The 13,447-nt window shown below is 43.9% G+C and overlaps 1 protein-coding gene across 1 annotated transcript; it reads right to left on the bottom strand.

Moving 5' to 3' along the window:
* Window positions 1-860: 860 nt before the first annotated feature.
* Window positions 861-12,782, bottom strand: LOC136208145 (heavy metal-associated isoprenylated plant protein 5-like). Its single transcript, XM_065998960.1, has 5 exons — window positions 12,651-12,782; window positions 12,000-12,138; window positions 11,711-11,920; window positions 1,639-1,725; window positions 861-1,564 (listed from the first exon to the last, which is right to left on the bottom strand). Exons 1-5 carry the CDS (start codon window positions 12,780-12,782, stop codon window positions 861-863), a joined length of 1,272 nt encoding a protein of 423 aa, XP_065855032.1.
* Between the last annotated feature and the right edge of the window lie 665 nt (window positions 12,783-13,447).

The following is a 13,447-nucleotide window of genomic DNA, read 5'->3' as shown; positions in this document are numbered from 1 at the left end:
GAGCTGTGACACTGTTTTATGAATATGTAAGAATTAAATTACGGTGAATTTTTGTCATTAGTAATGATAATTAAGAATTTTTCTCCTTGATCTGATCTCTCTTCCAACTAGAAAGCTCAAAACTGGAAGCGGGTGAAGTGATATTTAATTCCTCATCATCTCACCTTCAATCCCTCTCTCTTTCTCCCTACTATGGCTACAATACACAAACCCCTTGGACCCAAGCTTAAACTCAGGATTTCTCACTATTATAGCTGCAATTGCATCTTTGTTCCTTTTTTGGGTTTTCTTTCTCCACGACAAGTACTTGTATTGGGGCAACAGAATTGACTGTCACCAAGAATCCAGCCTCAGGTGTGCCCTTGAAGAAGCTTTGTTCTTAAACAAGTATATATCATTTGGTTTTCCTCAGGTTTCTATATATTTTAGTGATTTGATTTTATTCCTTTCATCAGATGTTATTTTGAGTTCTGCCCAACCCAATCTTTAGATGCCCTTGGGGAAGTTTGGGAACTGCTAATTTGAATTTATGTTTCACTGGTTTTTAGTACTAGTACTTGTTTAGTTGGGTTGGATTTGAGAAAGGAAAATTGTATTGGGATAAGTGGACTAGAATTTGAAAATTTTAATTTCTGCAACTATGTTACAACTTTTCTTGTTGCAGGACCTTTGTGATGCCTTCTGAAATTTGCATTAATCCACAATACACAATAAGAAGGGGATTCTTCATCACTCTAACAACGCAAGCTAATAGGAAAGGTATGTTTACACATTAATTAAAAGATATTTACTCTTTTAGCCCTATTACATATTATATACAATAGCCGTGATCGCCGGCTATATCATTCTCCGTCGTCGTTTTACATGATGGAACAAGCATGTGGATTGTCGTCGCTGAATGGATGATTGTACGCTGGTTCAATATAATACCCTTGTTGTCCATACCTTTGTTGTATGTATCCATAATTGTACACCGGAGTCTGGTAACCTTGATTTATCGGGTTATATCCATAACCGTATTGCGGATGTTGTGGGTCAACAGTGTAAGTCTGAGAAAATATCCCGTCCATCCAATGAGGAGGAACATATGCCGGATAATTGTCCATCTTATTTATTACCTCCGCCATAGCATCACCGTGACCACTAGGTGCCGTCGCTGTCGCCGGATCTGGAACTGGAACTGGAGCTGGAGCTGGAGCTTCTTTGTTCTTCACCTTTGCTTCTTCTCCTCTTTCATCGCCTTTCTTATCATCATTCTTTTTCTCTCCAGCTCCGGCTTGATCTTTCTTACCATCGCTCTTTTTCTTGCCGGCTTTGGAGCCTTCTTTATTGTCATCCCTCTTTTTCTCGCCTCCTCCATCTACTTTCTTAGCATCGGTCTTTTTCTCGTCTCTTCCTCCGCTGCCGCCGCCGACTTCTTTCTTTGCCTCGTCTGTCTTCGGCTGAATGACCTCAACCGACGTCCGGAACTTCTCCGACAGGTAAGGCACGAGGTCCTTAACTTCCATTGTCCCCTTCACCGTTACCAGATCCTTTCTGTCGTCGACTGTGACGCTCTCAACTCCTGTTAATCGGTAACGTCAGTTATAATTTGAAAAAATATTTGTATAATCGCAGAGATTGAAAAAATTTATCTACCTTTAATTTTTCTGATGATCTTCTTCATTTTGGTAATGCAACCATCACAATGAGTTCTGATTTTCAAAACCACCGTAATCTGCGTTGATTAATTAAATCCAAACGAGTTAATCACTCTAATTGAAGTTTAATCTTCCATCCAACACATCATAATCAGAAACGAATTTAAATTAATTATTTTTGATAACTTGCTGGATCCGCTTTGATATCCTTTGCCGGAGTTACCTGCAAAACAAAACCGGAGACAGGATCTCCGGGAAAACTCTCCGACGATCAAGTCAGTTTTTGTAAGGATGAGTCTATAATTTAGCAATAGCTTTGTGGGAAAAAATGTGAACGTACCTCCCCCCTTATTCTTAAGGCTTTTTATAGGTGTTTTTTGGGTAACCGCCGAGGGCGGTTACTCCTTAGTGGGCCACGTTCTGAGGGCGGTTACCCCTTTTTAGGCCATGTCCCTTTCGTGGCTTTCATGGCAACGAACGTGGTTTTGAGTGGGAGTCCTGACGCTCCGTCTAGGAATTCGGGGCGGTTTACTCGTTGCGCCCGCTTCCTTCATTCGGGTCCTGTCCAATCTTAGCCCATGGGGCTTTAATATGGGCTGGGCTTGCGAAATGAATATAACCCGTTTTGGGCTTCGCGGGTTATCACATGCCTCCCCCTTGGTCTAGCAAGAGCCCTTTTAGGGTCTTTTTATAGGGGACGCTTCGTCTTTGTCCGATTATTTCAAAGTTTTGAATTTGTGCATTTCCCTTCTTTCGTTTTCTCCGGCGTCGACCTTTTAATTCCGTTACTTCTTTTCCGGCGTTGACCTCATAATCCCGTCACTTCACTGTGTTGTCTTTTTCATGTAAGTTTTTCTTTTCACATTTGTTCCTTGTTCGGCTTTTTGCTTCTGTTTTCCTTTTATCGATCATGTCAGACCTCGACTTCGCGCCGTTGGATGACGATTATGTCCGCGAGGTCTCTAACGAGGTCGAAGAGATGGTTGAGGAAGCTTCAACCAGCTCTCCTGGGTGTAATTCTCATCCCGCCGACTTCCTTCATCTGGCGAATACAACCGACGAGGGTTTAGGTTTTGACCCCAAAAAGTTGATTCCGCCACCTGTCCCAACCCCTCGTTTGTTACCAAAGAAGGACAGGTCGGGAAGTCTGGTTTGTCAAGAGACAATCGATGATTTGCGGGAGCATTATCCCTGGCTCCGAGGTCTCGAGACGATCATTCCTGGAGAGGATAGGGGGCCGGGCGATTACCCAAAGGGGTACTTCACTGTTTTCGTGGCCCAGATTATCTGCGGCTTCACTTATCCGCTGGCGGATGAGATTGCTTCCGTCTTAGGCGGTTATGGAATCGCGCCCGGGCAACTGCATCCTAACGGCTGGGCCGATTTGACTCTGGACAAATTTTTGGCGGATTGTTTGGAGGTTCCCTTTTCGCTCAAGATCTTCTCCAAGCTCCACCATTTCAAAAGCTCGGCGGGGTATTTCACTTTCATCCGCCAGAGCGGATACTATGGTTTTGACGAGAAGCTGAACAAGATCCGCGAGTGGGATCGATCTTACTTTTTTTATCAAGTTTAATGAGGAAAACCCGAACTTCCTTCGTTGCTGGAGCCGACCCAACGTAAAGAGTTTGAACTTCGGGTATCCCAGCAAGGAAGAATCCGCCGTTATCAAGTTCCTGAAGAGCACTCCTCCTTTTGTATGGACATACGATCAGGCCTTTCATATGCTAAGGAGCCGAGTAGCGATTGCGTACCGCGAGGGGGATCGCGTTGTCTATATTCCTTACCGCGTTTTTATGCAAGGTACTTTTTATTTCCGAGTTGATGGTTTCTTTTAACCCTTTGCAGGGGTGATCCTTTATCTCAAATCGCTGCAGATCGGGAGGCCAAAGCCCTGGCGAGAAGAAAGAAGCGGATGACGGAAACCGCTTCCGTTGTAGGGGCGGATCCTTCTGGAGGGACGATTCCTTCTATTGGGGCGGCTTCCCCGGTTAGGGCTTCCGCTTCACAAGGTCCCGCTTCTGCCTCCGAGGATCTTCCTTTAACCAGGAAGCGGAAGATAAGTGCGGATACAGAGTCTTCTCGTTCTAAAAAGAAGAACACTTCTGTGTCCCTTACTGTTGGCGGTGCACCTGTATCCGCCTCATCTAAAGGAAAGAGCAGTACCCCCATTCACGAGGTATCTTGATCTACTCCCTCTCGTATTGCTACTTTTTCCTCATGAGCTATCTGCCGTTCTCTTGATATTTTTCTTTATGCTTTTGCAGCCAATCCCCGATATTAGCGGATGGTGGACTAGGACTTTCGGCTTGGCTGTGAACTTCTCTTGCAAGGATATTGTATCTTCCATATGCAATGTCCTCGGGCGACTTCCCTCTGCCTCCCGTGTGCGCGAGCAAGTATCGCTCCCTGCTGCTGTGGAAGGGATCGAGAAGCGTTCTATAGAGGTATATTATTGCTTTGTCCTTCGCTTTCAAATATCTTGTGTTTATTGTAACCGCATATTTCTATTCGCCCATTTTTATTTATGAGTCGTGTTATATGCAGATTCTCAATTTCGCTGAGGGCATTCTCCGAAGGGATGCAGAGCGAGCCAAGGAGTTGGAAAGTCTTGGTACGGAATTGGCGACTCAGAAGTCGCTTTATGATGATGTCCAAGGGAAGGTGAAGGTCCTAGAGGGCACCTGTCAGAAGGCCGTGGGGAGAAGGAGGAAGCCCTTAAATCCCTTCAGGCCAAGTCCGATGAACTGCAAAAAGCCCTCGACGACCTAGCTGCTTTCAAGGAGGCCCAAAAGGAGAGGGTTGAGGAGATTTTGGCTGAAGATGGCGCCCGCATCTACTGGTATGGGGAGCGGATTCATGCGGCTTATGAGCACGGGCATCAGGGTCTAGTACTTAACCGCCCCAAAGTTCCCATCCCTGAAAAGGATTTAACTGGGGAGTGGGATAAGCTGGAAGCCGAGGATGCTGATATGGATGAGGTACTCTTCTTAGATTGGAAGAGTCTTCAGGATCCTCCGATTAGCTGCGAGATCCCTATTCAGCCCGCAGAAGGAGAGGCACCCCAAGCCGTTTCTCAACCTGTGCAAGAGGTACCTCTCACCGAAGAGGTTACTGAAGCGGTTACCGATTCAAGGGTTGAGGATTCGCTTGAAGTAGATCCTCCTACCGGAGGAGATGAGGGAGTTGCCGCAGTCCAGGAGGGCATTAGGGGCGAAGGAGAGGAAGCTGTAGCATAGCTTAACTTATATTTAGACTTTTGTATGTAAAAACCATGTAACAAACCGCTCTGATATATATATTTTCTTTCGGTTGTTGGTTTTCATATGTGTGTGATTGTCACTTTTTTGCCCTTTATATGTGCCCTTTGTCTTTTTGCCGACTCCATATTTGTGTTTCTTCATAGCTAGGGTGGCCAGACCCTTTTTGCAATTTTGAGTACTCGTTTATCCGCTTAATTTTATGCCTTAACTTATAATTCTTCTTTCGAAAATAATCATAAGTTTTGATCATAAGGTTTTGCGAGTGATGCGTAATCATGCATCCGCCTTTCTTTAACAGGCAACACGTTTATGTGTTTTTGATTTTAACCCTAAGGTTTTTGATTTTAACCCTAAGGTTTTTTGCGAGTGATGCGTAATCATGCATCCGCCTTTCTTTAAGAGGCAACACATTTATGTGTTATTGATTTTAACCCTAAGGTTTTTTGCGAGTGATGCATGATCATGCATCCGCCTTTCTTTAAGAGGCAACACATTTATGTGTTATTGATTTTAACCCTAAGGTTTTTTGCGAGTGATGCGTGATCATGCATCCGCCTTTCTTTAAGAGGCAACACATTTATGTGTTTTTTGTAAAGAATCCGCATTTTGTTGTAACATACTGAGTGAATGTAATAACTTTTATTTGATGACGAGAAAAAGTTTATTACATATGTACACCAATTGTGCGGGATCGAAGCCTCATTAAAACCTTTTATCAGAAAACCCAGTGGGAAAAACTCATAAAAGGAAAAAGAGTACTCGTCATTTCCTCGAACTACTCGGCCTTTCTATATAGGCGTAGATTCTCTAGATTCCAGGTGCGCGGGAGCTTCTTTCCGCTCATTTCTTCTATTTTAAAAGTGGCTGGTCCCAGCTTCTTGGATACTTTGTATGGTCCGATCCAGTTGACGCTCAGCTTGCCTTTGCCATCTCTGGATTGTATTTTATCCGCTTTTTTCAAGACCAAGTCGTTTTCGTTGATTATTACTTTTCGCATTCTTCTGTCATGGTATTTCTTGATTCTATTGCGGTACATTGCCATTCGCATGTAAGCTTTCTCTCTTCGTTCCTCCACAGAATCCAAAGCATCTCTGATGTTGATAGGATTTTGTGTGTCGCAATAATAAATTGTCCGAACTGTGGGCGACTTGATTTCAACAGGTAGGACTGCTTCGGCTCCATAAACTAGCGAGAAAGGTGTTTCTCCTGTTGCTGCCTTTACAGAGGTTCTGTATGCCCACAACATATGGGGTATCTCATCCGCCCAACCTGTTTTTTTGTCACCTAGCCGCTTCTTGATGCCTTGAACCATGGCCCTGTTGGTAACTTTTGTCATACCATTTGATTGGGGATGGTTTACAGAAGAAAAATGATTCTTGATTCCCATGCTTTCGCAGTATGTTTTGAACTTGGCACAGCTGAACTGGGTGCCATTGTCAGTTATAAGCTTCTGCGGGATCCCAAATCGCATGATAATGTTCTCTCGTAAGAACTCGATCATTCGCTCAGGTGTTTGTGCGGTTACTGCCTCCGCTTCTACCCATTTGCTGAAGTGGTCTACTGCGACTATCAAATACTTCCTTTTCTTTGTTGTTTCTGGGAATGGACCCACTATATCAATTCCCCATGTTGCGAATGGCCACGCCGTCATTATAGTGATTTGTTCAGCTCCGAGAACATGCTTTTCATTCGCATGGATTTGACAGTTGTGACATTCCGCAACCATCTTCTGGGAATCTTCCACCACCTTGGGCCAGTAGTATCCCAGCAGTTTGACCTTTCTTGCCAATGCCGCCGAAGCTTCGTGCGCGCCACAGATTCCTTCGTGTAGTTCTCACAGCACATAGTCTCCTTCATTGCGACTAACGCATTTCAACCATGGACATGTGTATGATCTCCGATACAAAGTTCCATCCCGCATTGAGTATCGTGCCGGCTGCCCAATTATTTTTCTGGCTAAGCTCTTATCAACCGGCAAATCTCCTTGCTCCAGATACTGACGGATTGGTATCCGCCAATCTTCATCGTCTTCCAGTTCCTCGATGATCATAATCTGATCAACCTCGAATGCTGGTGCCGATTTTATTTCCAAGCTGCATGCTTTTTGACTCCCTGGTTCTCTACTTGCCGCTGCTTTTGCCAATTCGTCAGCTTTTGCATTTTGGCCTCGTGGAACATGCACCATCTCCCAAACGACTCCCTTATGCGTTAACTCTTGTGTCAATCGGCCGATTACCTGATGGTATTTTACGAGTTCCTCCTGTTTCACCAGATAATTTTTTGTGATCTGGTTTATCATGAGTTTGGAATCGCTGTAGATTACCACTCTTTCTGGGGTGAGTTTATTGAGCAACTTCAATCCGCATATCATTGCTTCATACTCTGCGGCATTATTGGTAGTTTTGAAAGTTAATTTTGCTGCATAGCACATGCGAATAACCTCCGGGCCCTTGATGACGACTCCTAGCCCAGCTCCGTCTGCAGATAAGGCCCCATCTGTGTACATGCTCCACTCTTCTTTTTGTGCCTTTGGACATTCATCATCATCCCAGGTGAATTCGTTCACGAAGTCGGCGAGCACTTGGCTCTTTAGCGCTGGTCTTCCTTCATAGCGGATATCGAATTCGCCCAGGCGAATTGACCATTCCATCAACCGGCCGGATGCGTCAGGTTTCTGCAGTACCTTTCGCATTGGGATGCCAGTTCTCACAATGATAGTATGCGCTTGAAAGTATGGTTTCAATCTAGCCGCCGTGGTTATCACTGCGAGGGCCATTTTGTCCAACCTCGAATACCGGAGCTCTGCATCCTTCAGGACTTTGCTCACGTAGTACACTGGATATTGTTGCCCTTCTTCTTCTCGCACCATCACAGTGCATATCGCCATGCTGGTGACGGATACATAAAGAAACAAATCTTCTCCGTCTTTCGGCCTACTCATTAAGGGCGGATAACATAGTAATCGCTTTATCCCCTCAAATGCTTCTTGACAATCCAGCGTCCATTCAAAGGACTTGGATTTTTTGATGGCATTGTAGAAAGGTAGACATCGCCTAGCTGAGCATGATATGAATCGCCCTAATGCCACCAACCGCCCGTTCAGTCTTTGTACTTCCCTTATGTTCCTTGGCGTCTTCATCTCCATTACTGCTTTAACCTTCTCAGGATTCGCCTCAACCCCTTTGCCGCTAACAATGAAACCCAGGAACTTTCCCGCTCTTGCTCCGAATGTGCATTTCTCTTGGTTCAATTTGAGGCCATATTTGATCAACACTTCTAGGATTTCTTTGATATCCCGCGGGTGGTCTTGCATTTTCTTGCTTTTGATGATCATGTCATCAACATAGATCGAGAAGTTCTCGCCGGATTTTTCTGAAAATATCTTGTTCATCATCCTCTAGTATGTTGCTCCCGCGTTTTTCAATCCAAAGGGCATCACCTTGAAGCAATAAGTCGCCTGGTGAGTTATGAATGATGTTTTGATTTCATCCGCCTTCTCCATGGGTATCTGATGGTAACTGGATTTCACGTCGGTGAATGATAAAGCTTCATATCCTGCAGTTCCATCTACCAATATATCAATGTTAGGAAGTGGATACATATCTTTCGGACATGCCTTGTTCAAGTCTTTGAAGTCGACGCACATTCTGTACGTTCCATTCGACTTTTTGACTAGCACCACATTGGCTAACCACTCCGGATAGGTGACTTCTCGAATTGCATCTGACTTTAGCAAATCCGCCACTGCTTTTTCAATCGCCTTTTGCCGCTCAGGAGCATGTCCCCTCTTCTTTTGCCGCACTGGGGTTGCCCCTTTGTCTACATTCAACCGATGGGTTGCTACGTCTGGGCTTATTCCTTTTAACACTTCATTTGGGGCGGCAAATGCCGACTCACATTGGATCAATACCTCGGTAATGGCCTTCTTTGTTTCTTCTGAGAGTCCAGCCGCTATTCGCACGTTCTTGTCATTCGAGATGGCGAATAGTTCCGTTTCTCCCAATGCTTCCGCCGGGAGCTTCTCTTCGACTTTATCCTCCTCTTCCGGTTTTGGTTCAAGTGATAATGTATAGGCCTGTTGAGATACAAGTTGATCACCTTCAACTATGACTCGCCCTTGGTGTGTTGGCAAATGTAACGTTAAATGCTTCATTAAGATGAGCGACTCCGTCTCCGACAGGAATGGCTGTCCCAGAATTATGTTGTAGGCCAGTGGGAGATCAACAATTGCGAATTCTAAATCACCTCGCCATTTTAGATTCTTATCGCCCATTTCTGCCTCCAACACCACCTGCCCACTTGTTTGGGAGGATTGACCCCCAAAACCAGTTACATCCATGAAGGTGTGTTCCACCCGCTCGTCGTTGATTCCCAACTTGTTGAATGCTGTCCGGGTAATGACATTGCAAGAACTGCCTGTGTCGATAAGGACCCGTTTGACGTCCCATCCTTCAACGGCCATCGTGATCATCAGGGCATCCGCATGTGGCTCCGTGATTCTCGCAAATGAGTAATTGAGGGCATCCCCCCTATGTGTATTGCTCTTTCGCCGTTCACGGCGAGTTCTTTTTGTTGGAGGCTCGTAGATTCCGCCTGCTATCACGTTTATCACCCCTTTCTTCTGCTTCTTTTCTGGCCGTGTTTCTCCCTCATGCGGGAGCGTTGTTTTCTCATCAGCTGTATCTTTTCTTACAAATTAACTCAGCTTGCCTCTCTCGATCAGTTTTTCTATTTCCTTCTTCAGTTCGTAGCAATCATCTGTGTCATGGCCATTCAACCTGTGGAACCTGCAATATTTGTTAGGATGTCAACCCAAACTGGTTCGACCTTTTACCTCGGGGAACCGCACATCCTTCTTCAGGGGGCTCTTTTCGATCCAAAGTAACACCTCCTGGCGAGTCGTGTTTAGTGGCGTGTGATATCCTCCACCTTGAAAGGGACGATCGCCTCTTCGAACAAAATTACTTTTGGACTGGGTCTGACGCCGACTGTCCGAAGTGGTTCTAGCGGCATCTCTTTCTCGCCGAGTTTGGGCCCTATGTTCCCTGTTGACATCATCCACTTCCATGAATTCCTTTGCTATCTTCATGAGCTCGGCTACAGTGTGTGGTTTGTTACGGATGATTTCTTCCCGCATGCTCCAATCTGTGGTTCCATCCGCCATTATGTTGCGAATACTCACGATATCTGGGTTCTGCAATCGCACCAGGATATCGTTAAAGGCGACAACAAATTCCCTTAGGGAATTATAGTTCCTCTGTTTGATCTCCTTCAGCTGCCTATCTGTCACATCTGCTGCTTTACAGCCCACGAACTTCGCTTGCCCCTGCAACATCCATTAACTCTCTGTACTTCCTGACATGAGCCTCAGGGTCAGAATTTGGATCCCCATAGTATTTTGGTATGGCAGGCGCTTTGATTCTATGATCTGGAATGAATTCCCGCAACGAAGGGGCAAAAGGTGAATCGCTCTGGATCTCTGCTCTTGGCCTAGGCGAGTACCCCATTCGCTCCATCATGCTTCGTAATTGATCTTCTAAGTCAATATCGGGTATTCGCCGGACTTCTTCCATCCGCTGCTGGTGAATTCTGGGTGGCATCCATCCGCCCATCGGTGTTGAGACGTGTGCCTATTGGGGGACTAACCGCTATCCCGTTATAGGATCAAAGTTCCATGTGTGCTCTCGCCCAGGAGTCATCAACTCCGAATGTCTGTGAGGAAAAGGTTCCACTTGCTGTAGCGGAAGAGTGCCTTGCACTCCTGGCAACGGTTGGGATGGCTGCCAGGTCGGATGTATCGTCGTAATGAGATCTGGGTGCGAGTAGTTGCTCGGGTGGCTGTGTGGGTTTGTGCGACTACTCTGGCCCACTTGATTTGGCGCCTGAGATGGCTGCGGGAGGGCCGACATGACAGGGATAGTCGGTGATTGTGTTGAGATAACCACAGGTTCTTGAGGAGCAGCCGCCACGACGGTATTGTGTTCGACGAGGGCCGTTAGTAAATTAATCATTCGATCTCCAGCCGCCTGGCTCATGTTCGAAGCCAAGACTTGTCCAGCCATCTGTACGAAATCACTATTGGACATTTCCATCTCAGTTTGCACTTGGACCTCCAATAACAGACTCAATTGTCCCGAAGGACCCGATGAGCTAGGCACCACAGGCTGTGTACTTGCAGGTTGCGAATTCGCAATACGTGGTCCTCTGGAGTTCATACTGGTTGATCTAGTGGTAACGCCGGTCGTTCGTGATGGTTCTGACATGTTCTTCATGTACTTTTAACCAAATGTTAGTAAAAAAGGTCCACGATCACCGCACCAATGATAACTTGCTGGATCCGCTTTGATATCCTTTGCCGGAGTTACCTGCAAAACAAAACCGGAGACAGGATCTCCGGGAAAACTCTCCGATGATCAAGTCAGTTTTTGTAAGGATGAGTCTATAATTTAGCAATAGCTTTGTGGGAAAAAATGTGAACGTACCTCCCCCCTTATTCTTAAGGCCTTTTATAGGTGTTTTTTGGGTAACCGCCGAGGGCGGTTACTCCTTAGTGGGCCACGTTCTGAGGGCGGTTACCCCTCTTTAGGCCATGTCCCTTTCGTGGCTTTCATGGCAACGAACGTGGTTTTGAGTGGGAGTCCTGACGCTCCGTCTAGGAATTCGGGACGGTTTACTCGCTGCGCCCGCTTCCTTCATTCGGGTCCCGTCCAATCTTAGCCCATGGGGCTTTAATATGGGCTGGGCTTGCGAAATGAATATAACCCGTTTTGGGCTTCGCGGGTTATCAATTTTATTATTAAATTAATTGAGGTTTCTTCACCTCCGGTTTCTTCTCGGCGGCTTTCTCATCCGCTTTCTTCTCAACACCACCGTGGCCGTCTTTCTTCGGCTCCAGAGATACAATCTCTACTTCCTTCCTCATTTTCTTTTCCAGCCTCGCTTTCACTTTCTCAGGGTCAACCTCCCCGGTCACCGTCAATTTGTTCGATTGACGATACGTCTTCGCCGACTCCACACCTTGAACAACAAATCACAAACTTCAATTGGCAATCCTAAATCAATCAAAACAAATCAATCAATCCTATTCAATTCTCACCTTCTAAATGCTTCACGGCTCTTCTAATTTTCTTACAACAGCCTTCACAATGCATGTTCATTTTGTAAACAGAAACAGGCTTCGGTTCGCCGGCGGCGGAGGCGGCAGCGTTTTTATCTCCTTCGCCTTCTGTCTGCTCCTAAGACAAACAAAATTGCATCAGATGAGAAAATCTTAATGAATATTCGAAACAGTAAAGTGTGATTCAAAGGTGAATTCAAGCAATAAGGTGTTAAAAACTTTGGTAGAGTAATTTTAATTTTAATTTTATCCTAACATCATGATATTAATTAGGCTAATTTTACTTTTGATTTCAATTACACTTAATTCAATCAAAATTTTCATTTTTCCAAATTTATCCACCTAAAAAAATAATGTTTTAATCAAGTTTAATTCTTCAATTTTTTTGGTTTAAGATTATTTAGGTGGTGTTTTGTTTATGAGAGAGAAAGTTAATGTTTAAAAAAAGAAAACTTAAAAAATGATAATTTTGAAAAATAAAAAATTTGGTTATTTAATTCTTAAATTTTTTTTTTGAGATCGATATTGGTCAAATTTAAAAAAATAAAATTTTTTACCAACAATATATACCGATCTAAAAAAAATATGAAACCACGTAATATTTATTTGAAATTAACCCAGACAACTCACTTGATCTGGTCGAGTTTCAAACTCCATCACTATGTCTATGTCGCGTAGTCCGGAACACTTTCGAAAAGCTAGTTTGCTCTTTGCGGACATAGCTTTAATCATAAGATAATCTTGGAGGTCCTCCATCACCATGGCGGCACCTTTGAAATATTTCCACATTTAGACTGATCTTTGTTCGGTGTTTGTCAAGCACTTCAAATGGGTGATGGTTTGTAATGAATGAAAATTCAACTAATAGAACAAAATTAACTTTGAAATATAATGTTTGAATACTTACGTTTCTCTTTATGTTTTCCTTTTTACTTTAAAAGAGAGAGTTTTATGTGTTGGTTAGACATCCTTTGTTTCCCTTTTATAGCTGAAAAATCAATCTTTTCAACCGTAACAGTCAATTTCATTGAATTTTCAGTTTCGAATTTATTTATATTATAACCGATTAAATTTAATTTCATTAAATTTTCAAAACTGATTAAATATAGTCAAATATACATCTTACCATTTTTAAGAAAAAAACGCTTTCCAAAATTTATTACATTATAACTGTCCAAATTTTTCAGTTTTAAAATTGTATTCCATTCAATCTACTAAAATTCAATCTAATTGAATTAAATTTTCATATATAAATCAATTAATTATTTTATAATAGTTAAAATACATTAATAGCTTTTGAACTTACCTCAAAAGGTTGATTGGCCCCCTAAACTTATAAAGTGTTTTGTTAACTCCCTCAACTTGCTTAAAGTAACCTATTTGCCACCTAGATTTGTTTAAAATGACATATTGGTCTTCGAAACTCG

The sequence above is a fragment of the Euphorbia lathyris genome, chromosome 10, assembly GCF_963576675.1.
Source record: "Euphorbia lathyris chromosome 10, ddEupLath1.1, whole genome shotgun sequence".
In the NCBI taxonomy this organism is placed as follows: Eukaryota; Viridiplantae; Streptophyta; class Magnoliopsida; order Malpighiales; family Euphorbiaceae; genus Euphorbia; species Euphorbia lathyris.
This window is presented reverse-complemented; position numbering and strand designations above follow the sequence as displayed.

Coding starts and splice junctions, on each gene's coding strand:
- LOC136208145 (XM_065998960.1), bottom strand. CDS start 12,782: ATGGTGATGGAGGACCTCCAAGATTATCTTATGATTAAAGCTATGTCC. Junction 12,139..12,650: donor TTGAAACTCGACCAGATCAA/GTGAGTTGTCTG, acceptor TGTTTGTCTTAG/GAGCAGACAGAAGGCGAAGG. Junction 11,921..11,999: donor AGCCGTGAAGCATTTAGAAG/GTGAGAATTGAA, acceptor TTGTTGTTCAAG/GTGTGGAGTCGGCGAAGACG.